The 26482-nt window shown below is 44.8% G+C and overlaps 1 protein-coding gene across 7 annotated transcripts in view; it reads left to right on the top strand.

Annotated features, from left to right (window-relative positions):
* Positions 1 to 26482, top strand: part of LOC109905588 (A-kinase anchor protein SPHKAP) — a 149884-nt gene that overhangs the window by 119308 nt on the left and 4094 nt on the right. For 2 of the 7 annotated variants that reach the window (XR_004203134.1, XR_004203135.1), the window contains 9 exons: positions 846 to 948; positions 3058 to 3168; positions 11676 to 11735; positions 12088 to 12231; positions 12879 to 13131; positions 14954 to 18446; positions 25337 to 25420; positions 25742 to 25771; positions 25958 to 26007. Coding sequence is in view for 4 of the 7 variants with exons in the window: in XM_031790638.1 (XP_031646498.1) it covers positions 846 to 948; positions 3058 to 3168; positions 11676 to 11735; positions 12088 to 12231; positions 12879 to 13131; positions 14954 to 18446; positions 24203 to 24379; positions 25337 to 25420; positions 25958 to 26007 (4475 nt within the window). In the remaining 3 variants the exon portion in view is untranslated. Of the gene's footprint in view, positions 1 to 845; positions 949 to 3057; positions 3169 to 11675; positions 11736 to 12087; positions 12232 to 12878; positions 13132 to 14953; positions 18447 to 24202; positions 24380 to 25336; positions 25421 to 25741; positions 25772 to 25957; positions 26008 to 26482 lie in introns of all 7 variants that reach the window. The other 5 variants (XM_031790638.1, XM_020503039.2, XM_031790639.1 and 2 more) reach the window with 3 other exon arrangements.

Consider the following 26482-nt stretch of genomic DNA (forward strand, 5'->3'; position numbering starts at 1 on the left):
AAAAGGCTACCAAGACTATTTACATTGTCCCCACCACACATTTATACGCTGCTGCTACTCTCTATTTAATATCCATGCATAGTCACTTTACCTACATGTACATATGACCTCAATTACCTTGACTAACCGCTGCCCCCGCACATTGACTCTGTACCGCAACCCCCTGTATATAGCCTTGCTACTGTTATTTTCTTGTTCTTCCTTAATTATTTGATATTTCTATATTTTTTGTTGGTTAAGGACTTGTAAGTAAACATTTCACTGTAAGGTCAACACCTGTTGTATTCGGCGCATGTGACAAATACAATTTGATTTGATTTGAATCCCTAAATTAAACCAGTTGCAAAATGAAATACTTTTAATTTACCATGAAAGTGATGATCACAGAGCCAGCTGTCTCTCATATACCTCCCTCCTTTTTTATGTGCCAGTTTTATCCAAATTAATACAAACTTCTGATTTAAAAAAATCGGGCGCTTTTAAACTTACAAATCACAGATAAAATTATTTAATGAGGAAAATCATTTATTTCCTCCTTTCAATCCTATATTGGTTGTTAACATACCAATGATCACCATACATTGTCTCAAGCGCCTCAAGACGAATGTGATGGCTGAGTTTACCTTTGTTTTTAGTAAAGGTTCACAGTTTTTGTGTTCCTCTCATGCAATTCTCTAATGGCGGGTCCTGTACAGCAGTGGGCATGCCAGGGATGCCAGGGATCATGTCCCCAGGCGAAGTTGTTCACCAATGGGCTAATAGGCTCTCTGAAGCCCAAACAGAGGCCTTGTCCTGGGGTTGTGTACAGTAGGCCCTGACACAGACACACTGTTCTCCTCCTGCAGTAACTTCCAGTCGTCAGCCATGTTCGAGAGCTCTGAGTCGGCAGCCGCCGAGGGAGTCAGCACAGACAGCACCCTGGGATCCCCCATCACCGCCTGCAAGAAGGTAAATACAGGGGGACGGTGTGTGTGTACAGTATGTCTGGTAAATATGAATGTGTGTGTGTGTCGCTCTCCCTGGTGAGGGGGGAGAGTTTGTACCATTGCAACAGAGAGTAATGATGGAGGACCAGGTGTTTCAGGTCATCTAGTTGGATTCATCATCTCACTATGCCAAGGAGACAATGAGAGAAATGGCAAAGAACACTGGTCTCGGGGAGATTACATTGAGTTTCAACCTCTTCTGTTCTGCTCCCCCTCCTTCCTCTTGAATAAGGAGCATTGTCAGTCGATATAGCTGCTTGTTCAGTCACTTCATTAGTAGACGGGTTGTCACATTAAATGACTTCTACTGAGCCTCGCCCCTTTGCCGCTAACATACAAAAATAATATTACATCACAGGAGGTTGGTAATGGCTGGAGCGGAATAGCATCGAAGACATCGAACACATGGTTTGATGCCTTTCCATTGGTTCCTTTCCAGCCGTTATATTGAGCCATTCACCCCTCAGCAACCTCCACTGTCTTACATGTAGTATTGGTAATAGAAGTGTCCACACAATGACACAAAACTGTATGGCTTACAAGTGTGTATTTATAAAGACAAGATTTCAACCCTAACTCTAGGTCAGGTCCCCTGACTTGACAAAGACCTAGCAGTCTAAATAGTGCCCTAATAAAATACATGTGGGAGAATAATATTATTTTAACTGGTGAACATTTACTGATATCAAGCTTCTGCTCAAGCTCCAGTATGAAGCTGGGTTATGTTCATTGGTGCACATCAACGCAAAACATTTTGTAACGGAAGAAAAGGGCAATTATTGGACAAGTTGAAATAGCACATCCCTGTTTTGGGCGGTTATCTCCCATTTTGTGCCTAATGAACACAACCCTGCCCTCACTCCAAGCTCTGCCAAATTGTGATGTCATGACCACGAGGCCGTCTGAGTGTGAGTCATCTCTACCTGGCGATGGCCCAGAGCAGATGGACAACACCAGAGGGAGATAGTGCAGGACAGGGGCACAGGAGGCATGATGGCATCAGCCTAAAAATACACTATGGAAATGATTATGATCTCTATTGTTTTGTAACCTGACTACCCATCCACATCGCTCTGGCCAAACGCCACACCCACTAGCGTTTATTTTCCTGGATTTGCTTTCCTCCCTGCTTACAGGGAGGTTGGGTTAAATGTAGAAGACACATTTGGGTTGAATGCATTCAGTTGAGCAACTGACTAGCTATCCTCTTTCCCTTATTATAGAATTTCCTTCAACCTCATGGCTTGGTTTTTGCTCTGACTTGCGCTGTCAGCTGTGGGACCTTCTATAGACAGGTGTGTGACTTTCCAAATCGTGTGCAAATCAATTGTAGACTCCAATCAAGTTGTAGAAACACCTCAAGGATGATCAATGGAAACAGGATGCACCTGAGCTCAATTTCAAGTCTCATTGCAAAGGGTCTGAATACTTATGTAAATAAGGTATTTCTGTTTTTTATTTTTAATAAATATGCTAAATGTTTTGTCATTATGGGGTATTGTGTGTAGATTGATGAGGGATTTAAAACAAATCTATTTTAGAATACGGGTGTAACGTAACAAAATGTTGAAAAAAATCAAGGGGTCTGAATACTTTCCGAATGCACTGTACGTGTCCCTCTGACAAGGTACTCTTGACTCTTGAGGTGTCATTGAAAGTCGCAGGTCAACAGGACTTGACACTTAACGCATAGCGTCCATTGAAACAGCTCGCGGGGGAAGAGTAAAAACACAGTAAATAGGCTAACTGACAGGCTATTGATCCCTCTTACAGAGGAAGGTCCCACAGAGCACCTCCTGAACAAAGGGCCTGTAGAGATCTTTATAGCCAGAGGGTAAATACTAAGGTTGTCAGCTGAAGGTGAATGGGGTCTGTGTGTGTGTGTGTGTGTGTGTGTGTGTGTGTGTGTGTGTGTGTGTGTGTGTGTGTGTGTGTGTGTGTGTGTGCGTGCGTGCGTGCGTGCGTGCGTGCGTGCGTGCGTGCGTGCGTGCGTGTATTTGTATGTTATACATTCTGAGAAGGAGTTCAGTCATGTGTCTGTATAAGAGTGTGAGCTATCTGTGTCTTCCAGGTGCTGTGCAGTAGCAGTGTGCTGGACTCGTCAGAGTACTGGCTGAGGAATGAGAAGGCTCTGTGCAGGCTGGGCCTTCTGGAGGATGACGCTGAGGGGAGATATAACACGGTGAGCAGTGTGTGCCTATTTGATTTATAACTATATGACTGCCACCAAATCTATGACAATTTATAGAACTTTGTAGAACAGGAATTATCTCTTGGGTACTCGACTGGTAAGCGTTGGTGTTCTTACTGGAAAACAAAGGTATCACTCTGTGTGTCTGTCCTTTCCCTCAGTCTCATTCCGAGCCCTGAGTCAATTAAAAAGCGTTTTCATCTTCCCATTGTGTGTGCAAATGAGACAGTGCCGTTTTTACACAATGTGTCCAGACTGGATGAGGAGCAGGGGTTAGGTGTGTGTGTGTGTGTGTGTGTGTGTGTGTGTGTGTGTGTGTGTGTGTGTGTGTGTGTGTGTGTGTGTGTGTGTGCACCCTCTTCTGTTAACCAGTATTATCACAGTAATAGGCCTGTGGCCATATCAGCTTAGTTAATTACAGACTCTGAGCCAGGAGTGAACAGGGTCTGTGTTAGTGAGTGTGTGGAATGCAGACTTAATAAGGCTGAATATGTTATTTCTTTACTCCGCCGAGGGTTTTGGATGGGGAGCGGGGGAAGGGTTGGTTTATTAGTGTGTTCATTTGAATCATTTATGGAATCATCTAACATGGTCACTTTTATCAGTGCGATGTGATTGTCATTGATTACACACTCAGCGGCAGCAGAGGTATTCAAATTAAGCTCGGAGGTCGTGTTTACGACAGGTTCAAGTTTATTGTCCCTGAAGGGAAATTGTCTTGACATTGATATGTCATCCTGGTTGTTTCACAAAGTGTGATATCTTTATTATCCACTCATTTCATATGATGGAGACAATATGGCCACACACAAACTGGTTGATTATGTGACAATTACAGTGACGTCTATTCCTGAATGTGTGTGTGGAAGGCTCAGGAAGTAGAAGGGACTATGCACTCAGGAGCTCAAAGTGCTAAGATAAAAATCTTGTAAGCTCTCTTTTCACTCCTTACCAAATCTAGGTCTTGTCACTTTTGATCACTCTCTCATGTTTTAAGGCAGGGCCTGAGCTCACAGTGAGATGTTACCGAGTTGCGATAGTCACAGTGAATTTCATCTGAACACATTGACAGAGGGTAAGCAATTTGGAACCAAAGTCTTCTACACTGTTAGTTCTGCTCTGCTAGTTACAGTGAAGTTACGGAGATATGTTTCCAATCATATTTTACATTTTTGTAGAGATGAGATCTATATCATTGTTCATCTCAGACCCCAGAACCAAATGTTGCATGCACTAATAATCTGTAACGAGAGACTATCACTAGCATTCTATGCCATCAACACCAAAACTATTCCCAGTTTCACTCTCTCTCTGCACACTGCCACACCCACACACACACACACTCACACACACACACACACACACACACACACACACACACACACACACACACACACACACACACACACACATATATACATACACATACACACACACACATACACACTCATTGCTGCAGCTATGTAGATAATTGAATTGTATTCAATGAGATATGGGGAGCTGAAAATGACAATTTAAGCTGTATCTCACGGCTGATGGCTAGGACAGAGTTAGTTACAGCGATGAGATAAGATATTCCCAATTCATATCATTCCTCACTGCTCTAATTGCCTGCTTGGTCCCACAGCAACTGTGTGTCTGCCTGTCTGCCTGCTTGTGTGTCTGCCTGTCTGCCTGCTTGTGTGTCTGCCTGTCTGCCTGCTTGTGTGTCTGCCTGTCTGCCTGCTTGTGTGTCTACCTGTCTGCCTGCTTGTGTGCCTGCCTGTCTGCCTGCTTGTATGTCTGCCTGCTTGTGTGTCTGCCTGTCTGCCTGCTTGTGTGTCTGCCTGTCTGCCTGCTTGTGTGTCTGCCTGTCTGCCTGCTTGTGTGCCTGCCTGTCTGCCTGCTTGTGTGTCTGCCTGTCTGCCTGCTTGTGTGTCTGCCTGTCTGCCTGCTTGTGTGTCTGCCTGTCTGCCTGCTTGTGTGCCTGCCCGTCTGCCTGCTTGTGTGCCTGCCTGTCTGCCTGCTTGTGTGCCTGCCTGTCTGCCTGCTTGTGTGCCTGCCTGTCTGCCTGCTTGTGTGCCTGTCTGTCTGCCTGTGTGCCTGCCTGTGTGCCTGCTTGTGTGCCTGCCTGTCTGCCTGCTTGTGTGCCTGGGTCTAGGATTGGGTATGACTGGAAATGGGACATCGTTACCAGTTAGTTATATTATGTAATATTATTCCAGAGTTGGAGGCTGAATGGAGAGCTGAACAGGTGTAGACTCTATACACATTAGGGCTGTGAATATTCAATGAGCTCTACAACTCTAATATTCCAGAACTAAAATCTTGTGTAATTTGGTCAGCTAATTAATTTTCTTCGGTTTACGCACAATCTGTCCACGAGAGATTACCACAACCAAGACCAGCATACAGACAGTGCATATGAATAATGGAAGTGCCTGTAATGTATCTTGGCTGGTGCTATTGCTTGGAGGTCAGGGGTCAGGAGCCACAGAAGGATACCAAGGTTGTGTTCCAAATGGCACCGAATTCTCTATTTAGTGCACTACTGTAGTGCATTATTTAGAGAACAGGGTGCCATATGAGACACAGCCAGAGACAGAGCATCCAAGTGGCTCACAGTCACAACATGGCCTGACTGTGGCGGTCTAACATAACAAACACAGGGGAACACACAGAGGACACAGGAAGAACGACTGAGTGTGCTGAGATGAGAGCAATGGGACATAGAGAGAAAGAGAGAGACAAAGGTTAGAGTTGAGAAGAAGGGTTTGAAGGTGGGAGAGATTGAGTGAGGGGGAGAGGATTTGTTGTTGAGGGAAGAGGAAGAGAGCTTAGAAGTGGGTGGAGGACGGTGTGCATGTGTGCTTGTGTGCACACGGGTGTGCGTAGCAGCCTATTGTACTACATACACTGTGAATATTTGTAATCTTTATTGAAAATGAGTGAGACCGTTTTAAGGAGTTTCTGCTCCTGTGCTTGTGTGATCAAGCGTGTGTATTTGTGTTGTGTGTGTTTGTGTTGTGTGTGTCTGTGTTGTGTGTGTCTGTGTTGTGTGTGTCTGTGTTGTGTGTTTGTGTTGTGTGTGTCTGTGTTATGTGTGTTTGTATTGTGTGTGTGTGTTGTGTGTGTCTGTGTTGTGTGTGCCTGTGTGTGCCTGTGTGTGTGTGTGTGTGTGTGTCTGTGTTGTGTGTCTGTGTTGTGTGTGTGTGTGTGTATTGCAATATATTGCACTATAGCCTGTGAATATTTGTAATCTTTAGTGAAAATGAGTGAGACTGTTTTCTGGAGTTTCTGCTCCTGTGCTTGTGTGACCAAGCATGTGTGTTTGTGTTGTGTGTGTCTGTGTTGTGTGTCTGTGTTGTGTGTGCCTGTGTTGTGTGTGTGTGTGTTGTGTGTGTCTGTGTTGTGCGTGTGTGTGTTGTGCGTGTGTGTGTCTGTCTTGTGTGTGTGTGTGTGTTGTGTGTGTGTGTTGTGTGTGTCTGTGTTGTGTGTGTCTGTGTAGTGTGTGTGTGTGTGTGTGTGTGTGTTGTTGTGTGTATTGTGAGTGTCTGTACTGTGTGGATGTATGCTGTGTGTGTGTCTGCGTTGTGTGTGTCTGTGTTGTGTGTGTGTGTTGTGTGTGTCTGTGTTGTGTGTGTGTGTTGTCTGTGTTGTGTGTGTGTGTCTGTGTGTGTCTGTATTCTGTGTGTCTGTGTTGTGTGTGTCTTTGTCGTGTGTGTCTTTGTCGTGTGTGTGTATTGCTATATATTGCACTGTAGTCTGTGAACGTTAGTAATCTTAAAAATAAGTGAGAGCGTGTTTACGAGTTTCTACATTTGTGTGTGTGTGTGTGTATTCCTGTCCTGACTGTATTTGTGTAACCAGTCCTGTAACCAGTCCAGGGCTCTAACTACACACACACACACACACACACACACACACACACACACACACACACACACACACACACACACACACACACACACACACACACCATCTGACTTCTGTCTTTACGGTGTGAAGGGTTGTGAGTTTGTGCTTCTGTCACACCTCCACACAATCACTCACTCACTCTGTCATTTAGACACACACACACAGGCATGCACGCACGCACATCTGACCTGCCCAAGGAACAACAACACATCTGACCCACTCTTTTCAGAGCTATGGCACGCCGTTAAAAACAGTGACATCACTGCTGCCATAGCACCATGGTCATTAGGCACTGTGACGATTGTCCTATGTCCTCTGTCACATAAGCTAAAGTCTTGCCTGATTATGTATGTCCAGACATTGATTATCACCCTTTTATTATGAGAAGCACATTTATCGACTGTTATTGATGTGGGGATATTTATCATGTGGAATATACAGTATATACACTAGTGTACAAAAGTTTGGGGTCACTCAGAAATTACCTTGTTTTTGAAAGAAAATCACATTTTTCTTGTGCATTATAATAACATCAAATTGATCAGAAATACAGTGTAGACATTGTTAATGTTGTAAATTACTATCGTAGCTGGAAATGGCTGATTTTTAATGGAATATCTACATAGGCAACCATTACTTCTGTGTTCCAATGGCACGTTGTGTTAGCTAATCCAAGTTTATAATTTTAAAAGGCTAATTGATCATTAGAAAACCATTTTGCAATTATGTTAGCACAGCTGAAAACTGTTGTTCTGATTAAAGAAGCAATAAAACTGACCTCCTTTAGAATAGTTGAGTATCTGGAGCATCAGCACTTGTAGGTTTGATTACAGGCTCAAAATGGCTAGAAACAAAGAACTTTCTTCTGAAACTCATCAGTCTATTCTTGTTCTGAGAAATTAAGGCTAATCCATTCGAGAAATTGCCAAGAAATTGAAGATCTCGTACAATGCTGTGTACTACTCCCTTCACAGAACAGCGCAAACTGGCCCTAACCAGAATAGAAAGAGGAGTGGGAGGCCCCGGTGCACAACTGAGCAAGAGGACAAGTACATTAGAGTGTCTAGTTTGAGAAATAGACGCCTCACAAGTCCTCAACTGGCAGCTTCATTAAATAGTACCCGCAAAACACCAGTCTCAACGTCAACGGTGAAGAGGCGACTCCGGGATGCTGGCCTTCTAGGCAGAGTTCTTCTGTCCAGTGTCTGTGTTCTTTTGCCATTCTGAGATATGGCTTTTTCTTTGCAACTCTGCATGGAAGGCCATTCTCATGAAACCATTAAAATACCATGGCAGTAATGATTTTAAATATAAAATATGTCATTTAGTGATACAACAAAATATCGTAATAAAGATAATAGTGTTCTCTACCTTGCACAAACAGCTCATTTTTGGAGACTATTGCCACCCCCACCTAATGGTGATGGCTAAATGATTTTGTCCTTGGGAAGGGCACTATATCTCCTATTTTCTTTTGACTGTTTCTCCCTCGCTCTTTCTCATTCTTCAACAGTCATCTCCTTACTTTTCTCTGCAATTGCTTTGACCTGCGTGGAAGACACAATAAGCCCAAATAATGTGATAACCTTCACAGCACCTCAGCTGGCACGGGCTTGATAGAACCACCTTTATAAAAAGACAGCTTCAAAATAGATTACACCACTACCAGAATGGGCTTTCTTGGAAAAAAGTAGGGAAAAGGCTGAATGTGATATGTATGTAATAATGTAAACAGGGGTGAAATGGTGAAATTGCAATGTTCTGTGTTGTTTCAGTCCGGTGGACATTTTGACTCTCCTGATAAAGAGCGCCACTCCAATTCTCAAGCTGCTCCCGCCGTTTTGTTTCCTCCGTTGAATTCTGTCCCATTTTCAGCTTTGGGGTGGTTAGCTCACTGATTCATCCTATAGGCTACTTTTTTATAAAAGATCCATGAAATAGGCAGAAATGATGTAGAAAACATGGGTAAAGTGCAAGATTCATTTGTAAAAGAGGGAAATTTAAAAAAATCAAATCTACTCATTACAGAGACTAACATCCATGATGTCACAGAGTAACAAACTACAGATTCAGCCTGATTGTCAGACAGAACAGTTTTATCTCTAAGCTGATTGGGCCATTCGATCCAGTTCCAGTCGCTGCATCATTTACCTCTGTTTTGTATTTCTCCTTCTGCTTCTCTTTTGATGTTAGTCCGAAGCGTACATGCCCTCTTCCCCCCGAGAAGACCCATTACCATGGAACATGGACACGAGTGCCACGGAAAAGAAAAGAGGAAGGGGGGAAAACATGGTGGGGAGCAGGGGAATAAGATGCTGAATATAGCCCACAGGCAAACCAGACAGTCATATTAGCCTAATTGACATGTGTGAGGAGAGATAAGAGGCCTACAAGATGGACCCCACAAGCGTTTGTTCTTTTACTTAATTGAGTCACATAGGGAAGTTAATCATAAAGAATAGCTCTTACAGAAACCATATGAATTGTGGGTAGCTAAGCTCTTTGAGCTTTAAGGGCTTTCAGCATGACGTACATCAGAGAGGGTATGTACGATGATCAAGGAGGTTATATCAACCGCTGGGATTTACAATGATTGGTATGTTGATTAATACAGGAAATTGTTTATTTCTCCTCTCTAGAAAATATATATAATATGTTCTCTGGCTGAAGCGCGGGGGCAGAATATTGGGTTTGGAGAGATGGACCTGGTATGTACAGTGGCAAGAAAAAGTATGTGAACCCTTTGGAATTACCTGGATTTCTGCATAAATTGGTCATAAAATTTGTTCTGATGTTCATCTGTCACAACAATAGACAAACACAGTCTGCTTAAACTAATAACACAAACACATAGTGTTGTGTGTTCCTTCCAAACATCTCAACTTTAGTTTCAACTCTCTACAGAATATTTTGCCAGTAGCGCTGTGGAACATCCAGATGCTCTTTTGCGAAGTTGTGCAGCAATGTTTTTTTTGGACAGCAGTGGCTTCTTCCGTATTGTCCTCCCATGAACACAATTCTTGTTTAGTGTTGTACGTATCGTAGGCTCGTCAACAGAGATGTTAGCATGTTCCAGAGATTTCTTTATGTCTTTAGCTGACACTCTAAGATTCTTCTTAACCTCATTGAGCGTTCTGCGCTGTTCTCTTGCAGGACGGCCCCCTCCTAGGGAGAGTAGCAACAGTGCTGAACTTTCTCCATTTATAGACAATTTGTCTTACCGTGGACTGATGAACATAAAGGCTTTTAGAGATACTTTTATAACCCTTTCCAGAATTTATGCAAGTCAACAATTCTTAATCTTGGGTCTTCCAAGATCTGTTTTGTTCGAGGCATGGTTCACATCAGGCAATGCTTCTTGTGAATAGCAAACTCAAATTTTGTGAGTGTTTTTATAGGGCAGGGCAGCTCTAACCAGCATCTCGTCTCAATGATTGTACTCCAGGTTAGCTGACTCCTGACTCCAATTAGCTTTTGGAGAAGTCATTAGCCTAGGGGTTCACATACTTTTCCCAACCTATATTGTGAATGTTTAAATTATGTATTCAATATAGACAAGACAAATACAATAATTTGTGTGTTATTAGCTTAAGTAGACTGTGTTTGTCTATTGTTGTGACTTAGATGAAGATCAGATCATATTTTATGACCAATTTATGCAGAAGTTCAGTAAATTCCAAAGGGTCCACATACTTTTCCTTTGCCACTGTAAGTTAATCTGGCTTTGAATAGATAGAGAGAACTGGATAGATAGGAACTGGTTATATAGTGTGTTACAGCTGGCGGGGACACACACACACTATCTGTCTTTATTGGTAAGTGACCCACTAAGGGCTATGCCTCACTCCCCTTTTCTAATTAACTCAATTATTGATTAAAACTTCCCCAAAGCATTTGTAGCTGTACTTTTACATACTTTCTCTACACAACCCAGCCGCACTGGCACGACAGAGTCACACTTATGAAAATCGAAGAGTTTGACGGGGTGGCCAATCTTCTATGCGTGAACAAACGACATTCGTAGCACTTTGCTGTTCTATAGCCTGGGTCAGCAAGTGAAATAACATACCAATGCAACTATGAAGGCTTTGGAAAACCCACCCCAGAATGAACAATGGCAAAGCAATCAGTGAAATTATTCTGAATTCCAATTTGCACCTTATTCCCTTTGTAGTGCACTTCTTTTGACCAGGGCTAATAGGGGTCTGGTCAAAAGTAATGCACTATATAGGGAATAGGGTTTAATTTGGGACCAATTCAGTAAAATTATATCAGTCTGTATGTCGGGACTGTCGCTCGCTCCCTTGGTACTGACTGACTGGGTGCCAATTAGCCCTGTTGTGTCCTGCTTATTTGCGCGTTACCATACCTCCAAAATCACATCCTGCTAGAGCCTTGTAATGGCCAGTGAGGGCTAACACGGCATGAATGCTTCCTCTGTCAGACGAGTAATCATGCTTTTATCTGGGTAAAGTCAGGTCATTGGAATGGGGAGTAAGTTTGGCTACATCACAGTCAGTATTCTGGACTATTTGATGTTAACCTCTCAGGTCTCACTATGTTTTTACCACTGTTCTGAAGCTTTTTCCCTCTTATTGCAGATCTGCTTTGTGAATCTGGACCAGCAGAAGGTGGATCGTCACGACAACAGCTGCGTCAAGGTGTGCTGGGTCCCCTCTTCTCTTGTCATCTCTCTGTTACCCCCTACCCATGCTTTCCTCTCATATCCTCTCTTCCCTCTCCTCCCTCCTCATCTCATCTCCTTTCCTCCCCCTACCCATTAACAACTCTGCTCCTTCTCTCATCCTCTATCCTCGCCTCTCCTTTCCCCTCCTCCCGTTCCCCCAGAGTCTTTCTTAACTATCATAAACACTGGCTCTGTTGCCATGGATTCAGGATAATTAGCCTGGGTGAGAGGGGTTGATTTGTTTAGGTAATTAGCAGGTTTGTTCTGATGATGACTGCCTGTGTGCCTGTCATTGTGACTGTGGGCGACGTCCCTCTCTCCTCTAGAAACTGGCCTCAATCTCTCCAGACCTTCCCAAGCTGGTCGACTCTCTGAGTGTGCGACAGCCCAAGGTGAACGAGATCCTGCTGCTTGGCGGTTTGGAGACTCCGGACCCCTCTCACCCTCACCAGTACCCCACCCACACACAGGTGAGCGCACGCGCACACACACACACACACACACACACACACACACACACACACACACACACACACACACACACACACACACACACACACACACACACACACACACACTTCATGTCATTTTATATTAATGGTTTGTTGAGAACCCTCCATCCCAAATCCATCCACTGTCTGATCTGCTCTGAGAATTACACGAGCAGACAAGGTAGAATGCATCAATTATTGAACTCTTTACCGGGAGACCCATGGGGGCGGCGCACAATTGGCCCAGCGTCATCTGGGTTAGGGGAGGGTTTGGCCGGCAGGGATGTTCCTGTCCCATCGCGCACTAGCGACTCCTGTGGCGGGCCAGGCGCAATGCATGCTGACACGGTCTCCAGGTGAACGGTGTTTCCTCCGACACATCCGGGTTAAGCGGGCGTTGTGTCAAGAAGCAGTGCGGCTGGGTTGTGTTTCGGAGGACACACGGCTCTCAACCTATGCCTCTTCCGAGTCCGTACGGAAGTTACAGCGATGAGAAAGGATTGTAACTACCAATTGGATATAACGAAATTGGCTAGAAAAAGGTAATAAAAATACAAAATGTAAACTTGGTAAAAATGTGTGTGTGCGTATTTGTACCTGTGTGTGTGTGTGTGTATTGTCTCCAGGGCCAGAGGGGTACAGATGTGTGCCTGGTCCAGTGTGCTGGGGGCCGGCGGCCCACCAGCATCATCTATGAGATCAACAAGTTCCTAATCGGGCTACAGTGGGGTCAGGAGAGGCAGGGGTCCCAGGGGATGATGATGGCAGGGCAGAGGCTGGATGACGACACCAACCGCTCTTTCTCATCCATAGAGGAGGACTTCCTCACTGCCTCAGAACACCTGGGGGATGACAGCGAGGATGACGGCTTACGAAATGGTGATTAATTCTGATCCTTTTGAATACCCATGTACTATATTTGAGTTCATTGTATTTTACTGACATGTGGTGAATATTAAAGTAGAGTAATGTAGTCCTATGTGGCTAAGTTTGAAGAGCATGAGGATAGCAAATAGGAAAATGTCGATCTCAGTTACTGTTCTAGTTCACTTTTGACAAATGTGTCTGCTAAAAAGGATACACCATTTATTATTTACAAATATACTACTGTGAAGCACTCCTTTTGGGAGGAAAAATCTGACATTTCTGTAAGGTTATACATTATTCAGTAGCCTACTCTCAAAACAGGTCAATGTATAGGTGCGTTCGGAAAGTATTCAGATCCCCTTGACTTTTTCAACATTTTTTTATCGTTACAGCCTTATTCAAAAATGGATTTTTTAACATTTTAATTCTCACCAATCTACACACAATACCCCATAATGACAAAGTATCGTAACAAAATGTGGAAAAAGTCAAGGGGTCTGAATACTTTCCGAATCACAAATAGTCTACATGCTCCTTGAATACTATTCTTACCACTGAAGATGTCCCTCGTCTCGTTTCAAAAGGGAATGACAGGCATTCAGCTGTTGTTCTCTTGTTCTCTCGTGCCTGTCAGTCTTCATCTGTAAAAACACTTCTCTGTGGCTGGCTGGCAGTGTAGCTCCTTAGAGCATTTGTGCCTCGCATGGTGTGCCGTGCTGCTGAGGGCACATACAGTAGAATAGATCAATGCCTGTCATGATTGAGATTAATATACAGTATATGGCCCTGAGTTTGGCTGTGCTTTTCTGCACAGTGACAAGTCTCCCCTTATCTATAATATGAATCTCCTGTAAGCAGAGATGGGCAGGATTTCTGTTACATGCATTTGGAATACTTATTTGAATTACTTATGAGTATTTTGTCATTTGAATTACACTGGGCTGAATTACACTACAATGTATTTTGTATTTTCAAAATACTGTAATTTATAACGGTTCACATTTTGTGGCCCCCCTTTCACTCTGCATTGGTATCAGAAGTCTGAGAGCACTATAGTGTGATAAAAGCATCTGCTAAATGAACTAAATATAAATGTATATGTAAAAATGAACAATTGCAAAGCATGCTGAGTGTTATTCTAATGAGCTCCCCCCCGAAACAATAAACAGCCTGCTTTATATTTTGGTCATTTAGCAGACACGCTTATCCAGGGTGACTTGCTCAACTAAGGTAGTTAAACAACAAGATATCAGAGTCATTGCAAGTAAAAATGTTTTTGTAACCGATACTGAGAATTTTGTTGTTCTTCAGGTCGGCTACTTGCAAATGTATTTTAGTATTTTAATTAAATACATTACAAAGCAGTATTTTGTTGTTTATTTTGATACATTGATCTTTATTGCATTTCGTATCTGTATTGTTCCCTGCCAGTATGAATTTAGAACCAACACTGTGTGAAGGGTCTCCTTTGAGTCAATGTACCAGTAATATTCATTATCAGATCAAGCCTCAGATAGGAGGTTGCTCTTTTTTACTTTGCATGGGGGTAAGTTAGCCTGTTCCCAGATCTGTTTGTGTTGTATTATAGCCTGTGTAGCCAACTCTTATGGTCATTGGTAAGACAGCACAAACATAACTGGGACCAGCTAGGGTTTGGTTGGTAGCTATAGTCATGTTTGAGTGGGTAAATGCTGCTCAGTGAAAGTCTGGTGTTATTGCTAGCTCGGTTAACCAGAGCTGGGTTGTCATCGCTCTTGCTCTGGCACATTGGGAATTTGATGGAAGTATATTCTAACAGGTCTGGACATGCCTCTCTCTCTCTTTCTCCACTCAGAGCCAGAGTGCAGTGATGTGGCAGAGGGCTTGTCAGATGTAGCACACAGAGACAGACCAGCGTGTCAGAGGGGACACCTGGGCCAGCATCAGTGGCAGGACAGCGAGGAGTCCGAGGTGACCATCAGCGCCCCCCCAGCCACCAAGAAACGAGGAGGAAGGGCACCGGCGAGAGCTAGCAGTCATCACACCAAGGAGTCGGCTGGCCACTATGCCACCAACCTGGCCGAGTCGGTACTACAGGACGCCTTCATCAGCCTGTCTCAGGACGAACCATCCTTCGCTCCTGAGGCCGCTGTGAGCATGTCCCCCGGCAGCCACCCCCCCACCGGCCTCGCCTGGACAGGAGCAGAGGAGCCCTGTCGGGCACGCGCCTGCTCTTTCGAGCTCCCCAAGATCGTCATAGTGCAGAGCCCGGATAGCTGCGAGGGCCTGCCAGACTGGCTGGGTACTCAAGCCTCTCACGTGGCTCTGGAGCATGGTGTTGGTGGTGATGGTGGTACTGCCAGGCAGGTACCGGCGGAACACGGACCAGAGACCCATGACCTCCTCCCTACCACCACTACCACTGGACGCCACCCCACCAAACCCCTGCAGCGGGCCTTGGCATGCGCTGCCAGTGTCATCGGCACCATCTCCAGCCCACAGGTAGCAGAGCAGCTGGCAATGGAGCCAACAGAGGGGGACATGGAGCGAGAGGGACAGAAGGACCCTGAGGGCACTGACTACTCCTTCTCCTCAGCCATGTGCGGGATGGCCCAGGTGGCGGGGGCGGTGGCTGTGGTGGAGCTAGCTGAAGAGGCTGGGGAAGTGGTCTGCGAGTCAGAAGACAACTCCACCACCGAGGTCTACTCGGCCGCCTCCGTGGGGCTCCTATCTGCAGCGCAGACCTCCACAGCTATCACCCTCCACTGCAGTGTGGCAGAGGGGACCAGCATCGAGGCCTTCCGCACCAGCATTGCTGAAGTTCTTCACAAGGAGGCAGCAGGGGTGCTGGCTCAGCCCCAGGACTACAAGAGTGTGGCCCATCTCCTGGAGTCCACCCACAACAGGATTGTGGACGGCATCACGTCTCCCAATAAGTCATGTCTGGACAAGATGGATGAGACGGAGGTGGACAATTTCATCAGCGAAGTGGCCGACGGCCTCTTCCAACACGCATTTGAGAAAGCGAGAAAGAAAAAAGAACTGGAAGGCCCGGGAAAAGATGTCACTGATATCCAGGGCTTTCTGCAGGAGAGCGTGAGCAATGTGCTCTTCGACATCCTTTGTCTCACTTCAAAGCGGATCGGTGACATTTCCAAATGTGATATAGGGTCGTTTGACAGACAAGAGGGTGATGTCGGCTTCAGGGACTACGAGGCGGCCGCCACCACCAAGGAACCATTAAGCCAATTACAGTGCTTCGTTGGCTCCAGCCAGCCCGATAATTGTGAAACCCAATGGGCAGATAAGACACCCGTCTACTCCGGGATGAGGGAGGTGAAATATGGACTGGAGGAGAGGGAGAGTGAACCTTATGAGTCTCACAGCTCGCCACATATCAGAGAGCAGCAGCAGCGCAGACAAGCTCCGACTAAAGTCTCGTCCTCTATTAAGGACTGCTATGACCTCCAGGGCCAGCAGGCCAGAGGAAACATCAGAGAAACTTTTCCAGAGAGCTTAGCCCACCAGGTCTCTTCATCACTGGGAACAGAGAAAAGATGGATAGCCAGTACAGACAGCAGACAGTCTTCTCTGACCCCTCAGTCCTCTTTTAGCTCCTCCTCCACAGGGGCCTTGGTCTGCCTAAAGATGGACTCAGATTCCAGAACTACCCCCGTCAACTACTTCGCTGATGATCTGGCCACCACCGTGGTCTCCATGGCCACTGAGCTGGCCGCCATCTGCCTGGAGAACTCCAGCGGGAAGCAGCCGTGGTTCTGTGCACTGAAGGGTGCAGCGGGCTACTACCCTGAGGGGAGCTACCTGTTGCCCTCCTGTTGCACGGCCCTCCGCAGAAAGGAGGGCCAGAATGGCGGTGTGGCATCCAAAAAGCACCGGCCTCCACGCCTCAGTGAGATCAAGAGGAAGACTGAGGAACAGCCCGAGTTGATGGAGTGCCTGGTCAACCGTGTGGTGGATGAAACGGTCAACTTGGATGACATGCCCCAGACTCTTGATCCCTTCGCGCTCTTTGCCTCCGAGGTCACCGCCCGCATAATGAACTGCCCTGAGCTCAATGTGGTTGACACCTCCAAGCCCGGCCAGCAGACCCGCAGCCGGCTGCAGTGTGAGCGGTGGAGCCGGGGCAAGGCCGCCAGCTATGAAAGCATCCCAGAGGAGGACGCAGGCCCTCCGGGTACCCCCAACACCCTAGGCCCCGGCAGCCGGCTGGGCCAGAACCTGAGCAGGGGAGGCTCCATCTCCAAGCAGTCCAGCTGCGAGAGCATCACTGATGAGTTCTCCCGCTTCATGGTGAACCAGATGGAGATGGAGGGCCGGGGTTTTGACCTGCTCCTGGACTACTACGCCGGGCAGAACGCCAGCAGCATCCTGGCAGCAGCCGTGCATCAGGCGGCCACCAAGAAGAACGGCCACCTCAATGTGAGGACCACCTCCTGTCTGTCGAAGCAGTCCAGTACGGAGAGCATCACTGAGGAGTTCTACAGGTTCATGCTCAAAGACATAGACAAGGAGAGCAAAGACTACAGTATGGGCAGAACTAAAGAGTGGAGCAACAGCCTATTGCCTCCATCGCCCAGAACCCTCTTCTGTATCCGTCAGTCCTCCGTGCCGGACAGACGTTTCTCAGACTCCAGGCTGACCGTCAACTCGCCCATCAAGGCCAACTCCTTTGACGGCTTTGTCCGCAATGTGCATGGGGACACGCTTAATATCTACCCCACCAACTCAGTTCAGGTGTCTGCCACGGGCCTGTGCAAGTCTGACTCCTGTCTGTACCAGAGGGGACAGACGGACCAGATCACTGACATGCTGATCCACGAGACCTGGTCCAGCTCCATTGAGTCCCTGATGCGGAAGAACAAGATCATTGCGGACCCGGAGGACAGCATTGACCTTGTGGATGCAGAGTCCCAGACCCAAGTGCTGCAATATGCCAACCGCCTGGCCGCAGACATCGTGGAAACCGGGAAGTCTGTCCTGCAGGAAGGTGATTGGGCCGGAGGAGGTGGCATGGTGGGGCGACAACAACACATGCCCGTGGGGGAGAGGAGGAGAGGCTTCAAACATTCCCGCCCTGGCTGCACTCGGAGCAGAGCCAGTCAGGAGCAACCAGGAGGGGGCGGAGACAGCACATGTACAGCAGCCGGGCCCCCCATAAGGGGACCCAGGGAGGTCCCTGTACCGGTGATCCACATCGAGACAGATCAAAGGGATGATCCTGAGTCTGGGGACCCGGTGGAAAGAGCCGGACGCCACCCTTGGGACCCAACGCCCCCTGAGGGGACAGCCCAGTGGCGCGCTGAGAGGGCCTCGGTGAGGCGCAGCAGGTAAGTCCTCTCTCAGTTCACATTTCTCCTGTGAGTAAATCCCACCCTCAAACACACAAACAGGCTCTCACAGCTCTTCACAGCAAAGGGGCATCATCACTGGGGATGAGAGCATCACAAGGCTATCAAAGGCTGCAGACTCTCAAACTGCTTTTGATGAGAGAGAGAGAGAGAGCAAAGAGTTAAAGAAATATGAGAGCAGACAGACAGACAGACAGACAGACAGACAGACAGACAGACAGACAGACAGACAGAGAGAGAGAGGGAACAAAGAGTTGAAGAAAGATGAGAGAAGACAGACAGACAGACAGAGAGAGAGAGAGAGAGAGAGAGAGAGAAAGAGGGGACAAAGAGTTAAAGAAAGATGAGAGAAGACAGACAAAGTGAGAGAAAGCTCATGATGGAACAACGTTCACTTGCATGGTATTATTTTTTCATTTTCCGAAACACCTTGAATTGTGAATTCCCTTGGATTATACAGACCCATAGCCAGGTTATGAGTCATGTTGCTGTGTTGGAGGCTACAGCTTTTATCTCGAGCTAACCTTAATCTTCAAGGTGGCATAGACATTGCCTCTAGTCAGGATAAAACGCAGATTCTCATAGACATTCATACAAACACACACACACACACACACACACACACACACACACACACACACACACACACACACATATATATATATACTCCCCCATATGTATTTGGACAGTGAAGCAGAAATGTTTGGTCCCATATTCCATGCAGGCAATGACTACATCAAGCTTGTGACGTGTTGGATACATTTGCAGTTTGTTTTGGATTAGGGCAATTCCACGCAAACAGAATGATGCTCAGATTAAAATGTTTGTCAAACTAAAATAAATGGTTTGTGCCATCATTCTGTTACCAACCTTTGCATCTGCACTGTTATTCAAGTAAATGTTTTTTGTAAAAATGTCTGTGGAAATTGTTAAAAGTTGGCGTTGTGCATAGAGTTTTATGGTTTGTTTAACTTTTCAACTATTGTTTTTTGTTTGGCATACATTTAAAGTTAAAAATCTCAGCATCATTCTGTTACCCTGGAATTATCCGTTTCATAACGTGACTAGCATTAATGTGATGACTGTTATTCATTGAATAATTCCCTACTATGTTTAATTGTTATTAGATTAAATTAATTATGTAACAATGAACTAATTAGGAATTTCGAGACACCAATTTGGGGCACCAAAAGTTGTTTAACGAGTTAACGTCTCCTAAATTAACTCAAGAATATAAAGATATCATAACAGTCACTAATTAATCATTTCCTCATATCAGTCTTATTCTGAATGTCACAGACTTTGTGAATCTTCACAAACCCAAGTCTTACTAATCATTCCGTACCGCACAAACTATATGATAACATAGGATACACACACACACACACACACACACACACACACACACACACACACACACACACACACACACACACACACACACACACACACACACACACACACACACACGCGCGCGCGCGCACACACACGCGCGCGCGCGCACACACACACACAAACACACGGTATAGGTTATTGATTATAAACTTAATACAATGAAAACAAGTCCCTAGCGGACTAACACAATATGACACTTGTTACACAAGATGGAGAGTTAAAGAGAGAGAGAAAGCGAGAGAGAAAGAGAAGCAACACTTGGATACATTTGGGAACTACACTCACAATAACCATAATACCTTGTCCCGAACTGCCGCTCTTTTGGGTAAGAAGTAATGTAGTATATTTACGCGTTGAAGGTCTTCGTCGGGTATCTCTGTTGGGCACAGGCTTTTGCAGAAAGAGTTCCGCTTTTGAGGAGGGTTGATTGGGCCTTCTCCTTTGGAGGGCCTTCTCCTTCATTCTCAGGTGTATGTTTCTGATTGTCCACAAGAGGTCACGGTGTCCTTCTGAGTTGCCTTAGTTACTTGCACTAGTTCTTGAAGAGTGGTCTCCTGAGGACGGCTAATCAGCTGTGTCGGTGATCCCAGAGTGGTGATGAAAGCATTGTAGGCAATGATGATTTGAAGAGAATAACCGGATGGTCCTGCTTATTCACCTTCTTAGATACAGTACTTGGATTGTTAGAGGTTCCTTAGCCAAATCAAACTGTAAATGCGTCCAACGAGTCAAGTTACAAGCTTGATTTAGTCATTGCTTGTAACGGATATGGAACCAGATACTAAACTTTGACTATTTTAAAGTGGAACTGACAGAGTTTTAACTCATTTTCAGAAATGAAACAGATTAATATAATTCATCAATACATCAATACATTTCTTGGTAGTACAAAAAAAATCAGGTTGTAAATCACAGCTGGCCTGGTACATTGTTTGCTTTCTCCACCAATTTGGGATGCACTGTTTAAGTTTCAATGTCAATATAATCAAACTAGTAAGGGCAATGATCACAAGCCAGTAATAATGTGGCTAACAGGCTAACGCACACGTGTCAAACACAAGGCCCGCGGGCCCTCTACTTCATGAAATTACTACCTGATGTGCTCGCATTGGTGAATTCAACTTCAATTGCTTCCGTGTGTCCCGTTCACAGCGTGCAGCGGAGGGAAAGTGTACAGACCACGTGCAACAGTCCTAGCTAGGCTACTAATATGTTGCTGTCTGGCTTCGGTTTTAAAAGCTTGACAATGAACCGCCAAAGAACTAAACCTGCAACAAACCACCATGCAAAGGAGAAACATGTATCCTATTACAACAACGTTAGAGCAGTAGAGTAGAGTGGCTACACTGCTACAATACATTGTGAGTGCACCACACAGCAATGCTGCATTCAACCACACCGATGATCCATATAAAAAAACATGTTTTAAGTTTAAACGTTACTACAACTTATAGCTACATTTTTGTTATTTGGAGGTATTCCATACTATTGATTAAGGTTGAATCATATTATGTACATCTGCAAGCAGGGAAGCAAAGGCTGGGTAAATATGACTTATCTCTTCTTTTGTTTTAATGTTCAAATTCTATTTACATCATCCTATGTACATCAGTGGACATGATCATTTTTTTCAAATAAAACAATGGCCAGTTTGGGTCGCAGTTGCACGTAAAAAATAATCATTCCCACTTATAAGATGTACATAGGTCTGGCCCGCAAAATCGTTTTTTCATTATGGCCCGTGTGCTGATTGAGTTTGACACCCCTGGGCTAGACTATCTATTTATTTGAAATAAAACAATGACTACGAGGTTAAAGTGCAGCCTGTCAGCTCTGATTTGAGGATATTTTCATCCATATCGGGTGAACAGTTTAAAAATTACAGCACTTTCTCTACATAGAGGAGCAAAAGTGTTGGATTAGGACAAATCCACGTATGTGTATTAAAGTCGTAAAAAGTTACGTATTTGGTCCCATATTCATAGCATGCAATGAGTACATCAAGCTTGTGACTCATTTGCTGTTTTTTTGGGGGGGTTGTGTTTCAGATTATTTTGTTCCCAATAGAAACTCATGGCAAATAATCTATTGTGTCATTTTGGAGTCACCTTTATTGTAAAGAAGAATAGAATATGTTTCTAAACACTTCTACATGAATGTGGATGCTACCATGATTACAGATAATCCTTAATCAATTGTGAACAATGATAAGTGAGAAAGTTATAGACGCACAAATATCATACCCCCCCCCGAAAATGCTAAAAATGTAATGGTGAGAGGTAAGAGGTAATGTCTTGGGGGTATGATATTTGTGCGTCTGTAATCCAAACGTATGGAGTATAGAGCCAAAAGAAGGAAAAATGCTTCACTGTCCCAATAAGTACAGAGGGCACTGTAAAATGTGACATTTTACTTGATCTCAAATTTTAAAAAGTATAGAGACACATTTTTTAAAATGACTTCCCTGCCCAAATACATATGGATGGAAGTGTATATCACACATACAGTATATTATGTATATAAGAGACACAGGCTACATACAACAGTGGCATCATATTGTACTGTAATTTGGGTCTGACATTTCACTCAGAGGAAAATTGTGTAACAGGGACTCAGTAAGGTGAGAAGATTCACACAGACCTTCTTGGTAACGTGAGAGTGGCCTTTAGGGGGCAGTGAAGTGTGAATATACACACTGCAGGGAGGCCTTGTACTGGAGGAGGTGGGCACCACAAGGAGGAGGTTACAGAAAACTTCCAAAGTACTTCAGGTCACTTTATTGGTGTTCCAGGAATTAGTTGCTCATCGTGAGCTCATCAACTAAGCGACAAACATTTGCAGACCACGTTGACATGCTGTAGATGACAACACAAGGTCTCACAAATAGATAGAGCAGATCAAATATAAAGTGAAGTGTTTAGAAAGGAAAATAAACAATGGGGTTTAAATACTTTGGAGGTAATTGACAAAACAAACATAGTATCATATACGGGTAACTGCCAAAATAAAGGAAACACCAATAGGGTGTTGGGCCATCACAAGCCAGAACAGCTTCAGTGCACCTTGGCATATATTCTACAAGTGTCTGGAAATCTATCGGGGGGATGCAACGCTATTCTTCCACGAGAAATTCCATAATTTGGTGTTTTGCTCCAGAATCTCCCAAAAGTGTTGCCTAATTGCTTAACTAACTCATGAACCCAACCTATGTGGAAGCACCTGCTTTCAATATACTTTGTATCCCTAATTTACTCAAGTGTGTCCATTATTTTGGCAGTTACCTGTAGATTGGATTGACACATTCAATAAATGAAATGAAAAGGAAAATAGTTGGAAGAGATTTATATTTAAGCTGCTTACTGATTGCAGGGTTTGCTGGTTTTTCACTTAACAGTTAATAAACTCCAATTATGGAACAATTCATCTCCATCTGGGTCTTTCCCTGGTGAATACGTGAGGCTCATTGACATTGACAAACAACACCTTAACCCACTCTGGGAATCTGGCAGCTTTCAATCATCTAATCAGGATTTAAATTAATCAGTTTCTCTGTTGCATAAAAAAACAGCCAACACTGCAGCTTTTCATTTAATTTTTTATTCATGATTAATTTGGATAGGCACAAATACAAAACATCCTTTACACACCCCAGGACATGGGTTATCCACCTTCTATAAAAGTGGCACATATTTTAGAAATGCCAACTTGGTGGTGGTGGGGGGTTGTATGTAATATGTGGTGAACAGGATTTCATGGTCCCAAAACAAATGTAAAATGTATATAGCCACAGTACATAGCACACTTAAAAGAAAACTACATTCTAGAATCAATAAATGTACAATCTGTATCCCCTGAACAAGAAAATAACCAAATCAACAAATGTACAATCTGTATCCCCTGAACAAGAAAATAACCAAATCAACAAATGTACAATCTGTATCCCCTGAACAAGAAAATAACCAAATCAACAAATGTACAATCTGTATCCCCTGAACAAGAAAATAACCAAATCAACAAATGTACAATCTGTATCCCCTGAACAAGAAAATAACCAAATCAACAAATGTACAATCTGTATCCCCTGAACAAGAATAGAACCAAATCAATAAATGTACAATCTGTATCCCCTGAACAAGAATAGAACCAAATCAATAAATGAGGGGAAAGATCACATCAGAGGGGTTGAGCTCCTCCCAGTCTCCCAGCCTATCACATCGTATGTACACTCTTAGAACAAAATGGCTAACTAGAACCATTAAAGGTTCACTTTATGAACCGCTTTATGAATCATTTTTCTAAGAGTGTATACAGTAGGTGACCCTGCTGTTTGCTTTCCCCAGCTGTGAGAGAGACAGGACCGCAGTACCCTCTGCGGCCACTGCAGTACCCACTGTAGGTGAGCAAAACAAGCGCTCTCTGAGTGCTAGCAGTGAGGACAGTTCAGGAAGCTGGTCCCAGATCGCCCCTGATGACGACCCCCACGAGGAGACCAGTAGTTTTATCCAGCTGAGCGAGGGGTCAGTAACCTTAGCAACCAACTGCTGCTCCGTCCCATCATGCACTGCTCCGAGCGCTCCTACCGCTACTACTGCCCTCGCCGTCCGTCGCCCTCTCATCAGCCCATTGCTGCTCACACTCACTCTTTGCTGTCCCGTGCCAGTCTTCGGCTCTTGCCGCTTCAGTGGAATAGCTGTATGCCCGGGGGCTTTCCTCTCACTGGTAGAGAGCTCACCTAGTGCACTGAGCCCCACTCCAGAGCCAGCGTGGTGTAGAGCTCTGGGGGCCTGCAGTAGCATAGGCATGACGTCACACTGCTTCTCACACATTAAAGAACAGAACATTAGCTTTATCATTCCCTGCTTCAGCGACTGTAGTGCCATTTCTCAGTTCCACTAGCTAGCCTCATACTGACACCGAGCCAAGCCAAAAACCTGAGGTAGTAAGTCTATTACTGCCATTCCTCTATGCCAGGAGAAATGAGACCAGGGTATAGATAACAAAGAGTGGGGCGGATACGTTTCTAGGCTCCAGAGGACTATGTGGAGGGCTGTGAGGCTGGTTGGCTTCAGCTTGGCAGTAGTGGTGATGAAATGTGTGCTGCTTGCTGCTTTTACCTGCCAGCATAGACAGCTGTGGCATAAACGAACACCTGGTGGCTATTGCCTTCCTGACCACATCATCCCCGATTAACTCCACGGTGACACTGCTGTCACTGGACATGGTCACCCACTCCGCCCAACTGCTCAATCTTTCCACATCCCTCATCTCCACAAGGAAGGGCCCATTGCCAGTCAGGCTCTCTCTTCCAGCACAGCCATCCTGATCAGCTGCAGCTGCGGTTTCTATGTTAATCACCAGCTAATGAACAACATTGCTCGCTTCACCGCAGCTCCTTATCGTTCCATTCACAAGTCACTGATCGTGTCGCCTTTCAAAAGACAGGATATGAGTTTTAGTTCTGTTTGGATTTGCAGGAACGGGAACAGCAGCACGTCTAGCCTGGGTCTGGCAGACTTGGAGGGCTTGTCTGACATCCCCAGTCAGAGCACAGTGAACAGGTAACTGATAACTCCTAACGACATGCAAACAACACTCCTGCAACACAGTGCTGAGGCTTTAAACAAGGCCCTTTGAACAGGAGAATGCAGTCTCATAGGCTCCAGTCTGATTTTCTCTCTAGTCTCTACCCTGTTTATGAAGTGTGTACTTGTTCACTCCAACTCATGAAGAGATCAACTGATGTAGGAAATGTGGTGGATGCTACATCCGGCTACCTACCCCATGCACACACTAATTCAATGTTTTTAAATCCATGACAGGGAATAAGTTCACACTTACAACTAGATGAACTAAGCGTTTGCACCTATTTTTTTATAAAGGAAATGAAACATTCAGGACAGAACAAAAAGGTAAGGAGAAAGATTAAGATCAATAGAAAGGTGCAAAATGATAAATGTTTCTTTGTTTCTGGTCTATTATCAGTTATCCCTTACTGAAAAAAAACAGATGCTTAGTTAATCTGGCCTAAGGGAAGAAAGTGAGAATCTGAACGCGACCTACTGTATTGTCTTAATGTTCATGCTCTCTGTTCTCAGTGAGGAGGCAGACAAGGGTCACCTAAGGGAGAGCAAGGAGAACGTAGACGGTGAGTAGCGTCACCCTGTCTGAGTCATACACACACACACACTACATCACACTGTCTCAGTTCCATGTCATTACTGTCTACATTATATGTCACAAAGGAAACTCAACTCTCGCTGTCTCCCCTACTATCTCATCTTTGTTCTCATTCGTCTTTGCGATAACCTCTATTCAACCTCTTCACTGTAAGATCTCTACACACTGAGTATTGTAGAAGTCACTCACATTATCTATCTATAGCTACATGGTGTGACTAATTCCCCAGATACTGGAGCTTCAAAAGCAAAGTAATGTGTAACTCAAATGTCGAAATGGTAAATATATCACTGCTTTATCTCTGCAGTCCTGCCACTTAACAGTATAGTGTTGTGGAAGCTACTCTGAAAATACAGTTTACCAAGCTACGAAGTACTTCACACTGGAAGAAGTTAAGCTACCCTTAAGCAAAATATACAGTTGAAGTCGGAAGTTTACATACA

The sequence above is a fragment of the Oncorhynchus kisutch genome, linkage group LG15 (assembly GCF_002021735.2).
Source record: "Oncorhynchus kisutch isolate 150728-3 linkage group LG15, Okis_V2, whole genome shotgun sequence".
Classification (NCBI taxonomy): Eukaryota; Metazoa; Chordata; class Actinopteri; order Salmoniformes; family Salmonidae; genus Oncorhynchus; species Oncorhynchus kisutch.